Source organism: Brassica oleracea, chromosome C3 (genome assembly GCF_000695525.1).
Source record: "Brassica oleracea var. oleracea cultivar TO1000 chromosome C3, BOL, whole genome shotgun sequence".
In the NCBI taxonomy this organism is placed as follows: Eukaryota; Viridiplantae; Streptophyta; class Magnoliopsida; order Brassicales; family Brassicaceae; genus Brassica; species Brassica oleracea.
In genome coordinates, this window is record NC_027750.1 from 54,052,619 (window position 1) to 54,059,157 (window position 6,539).

A 6,539-nucleotide genomic window follows, 5' to 3' on the forward strand; every position below is an offset into this window, starting at 1 on the left:
ATATGTGTTTATTTATGTGTATAGTAAACACTTTTCAAGTTTGATTTGGTTTTATGAAGTGTTTAATTAGATAATTAAGTTTAGGGGTTATGTTTAGGGTGTGGACGACTTATATTTCAGTCGTCTGTTGAATAATTTACTCGGACGACGTATATTTCAGTCGTCCACATCGTACCGAACCTTTAATTTTACCAATGTATGTTTTAACCTAACCGGATCATTTTACTCGGACGACTTACATTTCAGTCGTCTGGTGAAGAAATTAAAACAGACGACTTACATGTAAGTCGTCCAAATATTCCCGCCTAAATTTTTTTTAAAAAAAAAAATTTCCGCTTAAATAATTTAAACCAGACGACTTACTTGTAAGTCGTCTGGAAAGTCTTCTATTTTAGTTTCCTGCTAAAAATATTTAGTTTCCTGCTAAAAATATTTAATTTCCCGTTAAAAATATTAAACTCTTCTGACGACTTACATGTAAGTCGTCTGTTTTAATTTCTTCACCAGATGACTGAAATGTAAGTCGTCCGAGTAAAATGATCCGGTTAGGTTAAAACGTACATTGGTATTCGTCCGAGTAAATTATTCAACAAACGACTGAAATATACGTCGTCCGAGTAAATTATTCAACAGACGACTAAAATATAAGTCGTCCACACCCTAAACATAACCCCTAAACTTAATTATCTAATTGTAGACTTCATAAAATCAAATCAAACTTGAAAAGTGTTTACTATACACATAAATAAACACATATAGGTGAAAACTAATTTTTGAAAAAAACATTTTAGTTTTCCAAAATCTAACCCTAACAATACATACAATACTACAACATATGTTTGCCAAACTCCTAAACCAAAGTATTTCATGATTCACTACTTCCACTCATCTATCTTCAAAACAAATCAATTTTATCATATCTTAATTTATATCACTTAAAACTGTTTATAATTACTTGATTTTTATTTTTCACGCATCAAAATATTTTTTTACAAGATTTATAAATTATTTTTAAAATAAACCGGTACCAGACGACTTACACTTCAGTCGTCCAGACGACTTCCAACATCTCAGACGACTCAGACGATTTACTAGGGCTATATTCGTAAAAATGGCTTCTGCTTTTTTGTTTGGTCACAAAGGGTTGAGCTGTAATTTCACTAGGCTTTTAGGTTAGTTTTGCATTTGATTCAAGTTTGGGTATAGGTTTGGGGTTAAAATCAAGTTGTGGGTTAGTTTTGGCAAAAACCCCTTCTTTATTTCCTTTACATGTTTGCATTGATGAGTAGCTCACATACATTTTTTTAAAAGTTATTCTTGCGGTGAAGGGGTGAACCTCTAGCTTCACCAGCCAATAAAATTTCATTATTTCAAATTCGATATCTTTTAAAAAATGAAACAAAATATTATCAAGTTATATTATGTTTTAAAAAAAAAAGTAAAAAAAAAAATAGTACAATTTTTCTTTAACCATTGTTAACGCAGTCATCAAAACAATAAACCCTAAATCCTAAACATTAAACCCTAAAAACTAAACCTTAAATTTTTGGGTAAATTTTAAACCCTTGGGTACTCTAAATCCTTGGGTAATCCCTAAACCCTTGGATAAATCTTAAACTCTAAATAAAAACACTAAACCCTAAAACTCTAAACCCTAAATCATAAATCCTAAACCCTTGATTGTTTTAGTGTTTAGTGATTTTGATTTAGAGTTTAAGATTTATCCTAGAGTTTAAGATTTATCCTAGAGTTTAGGGTTTACCCAAGGGTTTAGGGTTTAGGGTTTAGGATTTAGGGTTTAGGGATTAAGATTTAGGGTTTAATGTTTTGCTGACGACGTTAAACATTTTTTTTTTTTGAAATTATACTATTTTTTGTTTTTTGTTTTACCTTTTAATTTTAAAAAGATAATATAATTTGACAATATTTTATTTTTTTTTAAAAGATATCGAATATGAAATCACACAATCCTATTGGTTGGTGAACCAGGATTTCATTATTTCAAATTCCATATCTTTTTAAAAAAAAAATATTGTCAAGTTATATTATGTTTTTATAATAAAAAAGTAAAAAATAAGTAGTAGTTACAGAAAAAAGAATTAAAGAAAAATATTTTCAACGTCGTCAGCAAAACACTAAACCCTAAATCCTAAACTCTAAACCCTTGGGTAAACCTTAAACTCTTGGGTAAACCCTAAACTTTTGGGTAAACTCTAAACCCTTGGATATACCCTAAACCTTAGTAAAATCCTAAACTCTAAATAAAAACACTAAACACTAAAACTCTAAACCCTAAACCCTAAATCCTAAACCTTTGAGTGTTTTAGTGTTTAGTGATTTTGATTTAGAGTTTAAGATTTATCCTAGAGTTTAGGGTTTACCCAAGGGTTTAGGGTTTAGGATTTAGTGTTTAGGAATTAGGATTTAAGGTTTAATGTTTTGCTGACGACGTTAAAAATATTTTTTTTATAATTACTAATATTTTTTTTTACTTTTAATTTTTAAAAGATAATATAATTTGACAATATTTTGTTTTCTTTTTTAGAAAATATTGAATATGAAATAACACAATCCTCTTGGTTGGAGGAGGGAATCCAAGAATAACTATTTTTTAATTTGTTGTAAGTAGTTAGTACTTAGTAGTGTGCGTATTTTATGAAACTATACATTCGTTGAAGTGGTGAAAAACAAGGCAAATTTAAAAGCTATAACCAAAGAAACCAAACCACTTTTGTTTTGTTAGTTTTGTAATTATCATTATTTTAAACCAGGTGTATACATGTCATCTAGAAACCAAACTAAAATATAAGTTTAATTTGGAAAGATAGAGAGAACGGGATCAAATTAACAAAGTTGTCCAAAAAAAAAGAATGGGATCAACTTGTGTTAAAAAAAATTGTGTTATAAAATGAGAATGGGATCAACATTACATTGAATCGAAAATCGAGTAGGAGTTGTGGGAAACTGGGAGTAGTTACGATTAAATTCCTTTTGCTTTTAATATATAAAAGTGTATGAATATTTTGATTATATGTACAGTAGTACACAAAATCTTTCTTCAATTATGCGAAAGGGACTTTTCTAATCGTTAGATGTGCAGTAGTTTGAATCCTAGGCTATACAACTTTTTTTTGCATATTACACATTATAAAAGGTGTATATTTCAATTTCCAAAAAAATGACTACGGAAAAAAAATTTACAATCGATCTTCAACATGGTGTCGGTCATACATGGATCTTCATATGACGAATCTGGTGATGTAATTATGCTTAGATCCCGGTAAAACAGATATTATTATTATGAATGGTCTGTATAATCTTTTTCGTAATTGTAATATTATAATAAATCACATTTAAAAAATTTGTCAGATCCCTCAGACGACGATGGCAATTGTTTTCACTCTCCCACGTACAATTAATTTTTCAATTTTGTTTTAGGTTCTTGCTTATTTCAGAATACGAATCACATACATATACATACCAAAAATGAATTAACTAAATAAGAATGACAGAGAATCTGCGCAACATGACCAGTCGGTGAGGTTAAACAAGTAATGTACATTGATATTATCAAAACCACTGAACTAGTAAATTCTCTGGTCTCCATCTTCTCCCTCTCGTTCACACACAAACCCTCGTATATATATACACACACATACGCATACTGTCACTAATGCTTTTCTCTCTTTATATATATTGACAACCTTGCGATCTCTCTTTTACAAGATCTGTCTGAATAGTGAGGGGATTCCTAGGTTTCAGAGAAAATAATGGCACCACTCAAATACTTGTGTTTTAGAAAGTTACTGTTGTTGCTTTATTTCATTCTTTTCCTTTTCTCTTGTTCTTCTTTCTTTGTTACTTTTGGCTCATCAGAAACTTCTGTTGATGATGACCGACAACAAGTACAATCCTTAGATCCACATTTTAGAGTGAGAAGATTGTTGGTGAAAGATCTCGAAACTGGTGAGGGTGATGAAGAAACCAATCCCCCTCCCCCTAAGAAGAAGAAGCTTACTGGTTCTGTTCCATCAACACCTAGTATTAAGAAGAATCAAACCAAGCTCATCAAACCGATCTCTTCTTCTTCTTCTACCAAGAACCAAACTAAACTCGCCAAGACTACGTCTTCCAAACTCAACTCCACCAAATCTTCTTCTAACACAACCAAGTACGGATCAGACCTCAAGAAGTCCTCAAACTCTACAAAACCCACTACTTCTTCGATCAAGAAGTCATCAGATCTGTCCAAATCAACCTCATCCAAGAACAAAACCACCACAAAGCTCCCAAGTTCCAAACTATCTCCTCCTCCTCCAGAAAAGAAGAAAACACCATCCTCCTCAAAACCCACAACCAAACCAAAACCAGCAGAGAAAGAAATAAAACCAATCTGGCTAGACAACGAGGAAGACGACGACTTCGTCAACGAGTTCAGAGACCTCCCCACGAGATTCCAAAGAACCCTAATCCCAGACCTAGAAAAAATCTCAACCACATCCAAAAGCTACATCAACAAAGCCAACAAAGAGATCACCAAGAAGTACTTCAAACCCTACTTCAGCAACAAGTACGCACCAACCATCACCTCCGTAGTCTCCTTCGTCTTCATCCTCGTCCCTCTTCTCCTAGTCTCCCTCGTCTTCAACCGCTTCAAAGCCTACTTCTCCCTCCAAAAACTCCTAATCTTCATCCAAATCTATCTCTCCATCTACTTCTCAATCCTATGCCTCTCGTCCCTCGTCACTGGCATCGAACCTCTCAAGTTCCTCTACGCCACGTCAGGCTCGACCTACGTGTGCTTGCAGATCATGCAAACCCTAGGCTACGTGTTCTACCTCTTGGTTCTTCTCATATACCTTGTTCTCGTCTTCTCCACGGACTGTGGCTTGGCCCTCAAGGTACTAGGTTTGGCGCAGACGTTCGTGGGGTTTGCAGTGGGGTTGCATTATTACGTGACGGTGTTTCATAGGGTGGTGCTTCGTCAGCCTCCGAAGACGAACTGGAAGGTGCATGGGGTTTATGCCTCGTGTTTTCTTCTGATTTGTGTGTTGTCTAGTGCGGAGAGGAGGAAGAAAGAGTACTTGGAAGAAGGCGGTGACCAAGGAAAGAAAAATTAATATTTTTTTGCTTCATCATATTTTTATAATTTCGGCAAAAAATGTAGCTGAAAATGCAATAGAAGAACAATTACTAGTGAACGTTGGAGAAATTTACTTCATTAGGCAAATCGATAAATGTGGAATTAAATTTCATACTTGCATTTCTCCTTTTATCCTTGTAAGTAATCAACACAATAATATTTTTGTTCTGTAAATTTCATACTTGCATTTCTCCTTTTAAAAAATCAGTGGATCTTCACCATTTTGAAAACTTGCTTCTTCTTCTTCCTACGTAAGAGGTGAGTTTTGAAGGGTTTTTAGTTTGTTCGCGGATCTTACCACACGTGGCGGTCCGCGATTGGTTTTCTATTTATTTTTTATTTTTTTCAGACAAAAAAAAAAAATCCTAAGAACCTAATTTAAATAGCTTGAGCGATGCTCTAACAGAATTTTGTAAAATATATTTTGGACGGCGGGAAAATAAACATTGTTAAACATCAGAAGTCAAAATTGATTAAGGTGGGGTCCACAGAATCGTGAATCGACGGCTTTGGTGAGAAGGGGGTATAACAGTCATTTAGAAGTTGCCGACAGATCTAGGTGTTGTGATTGAAAACTTGTGTCGGTGGCTATACGATTGACGTTGACGACGTGTGGTGAGGCAAAGGGCCTTTTTATTTACGTATCCGTGTTCCTTTTTTCAGTTAAGGTTCAAATTACTTTTAATTAACCCATTAAAGAAAGTTCCTCATGTTGTATTGTAGCACATGATGGTTCAAAGCCCATATCTTTTTGCCCATAACATTTTTACATGGGGCTTCATATGAAGTTAAGGTCGTAAAGCACTCCCATCCAAGGTTCAAAACTTGTGTCTTTTTCTTTTGTTATGGGTGATGTAATATTGTCAGAAAATATGTGAAAGACATCACACATTGATTTGTGTGCTTCAGACATTCGGTGTACAGTTTGCACTTTGCCCACTCCACAAAATTTCATTCATGAACTTTTCTCTTTCTTGTCAAATCTCATAAACAATTTTCATGAAACAAAGGTTTTTGTCTTTAAGTACCAAAACTTACTTAAAATCAAGATTACAAAAACAATAAACTTATAAAACTTAAAACTCTAGATTTTACCAATTGACATGTAGAGAGGTACTATTTATTTGTGCCAAAGTTTTCTTATGGTGGTGCAGTACTAGTAGCAGTTCTACAAACATAGTTACAAATAAAACGTCTTATGCATTGCGAATCTGTACTTGATGATGCCATGATTTTTTTTGAAATAATTACACTGGGAGACACAAGTTCAGTTTACAATTTCTCTAAAAGACACATTGTATATATGACACAGTTTCTCATAACAAATTGACTAAGATAACTCCTAACTAAGACAATGGGATAGTTTCTTTCTTCTTTCCTTTCGTTAGCCTTTCTA

At 33.5% G+C, this 6,539-nt stretch overlaps 1 protein-coding gene across 1 annotated transcript; it reads left to right on the forward strand.

The window, feature by feature from the left end:
• The first annotated feature begins 3,614 nt into the window (after window positions 1-3,614).
• LOC106328888 lies at window positions 3,615-5,201 on the forward strand. Its single transcript, XM_013767427.1, has one exon. It carries the CDS (start codon window positions 3,771-3,773, stop codon window positions 5,118-5,120), a length of 1,350 nt encoding a protein of 449 aa, XP_013622881.1. The 5' UTR covers window positions 3,615-3,770; the 3' UTR covers window positions 5,121-5,201.
• The last annotated feature ends 1,338 nt before the right edge of the window (window positions 5,202-6,539 follow it).

Coding starts and splice junctions, on each gene's coding strand:
- LOC106328888 (XM_013767427.1), top strand. CDS start 3,771: ATGGCACCACTCAAATACTTGTGTTTTAGAAAGTTACTGTTGTTGCTT.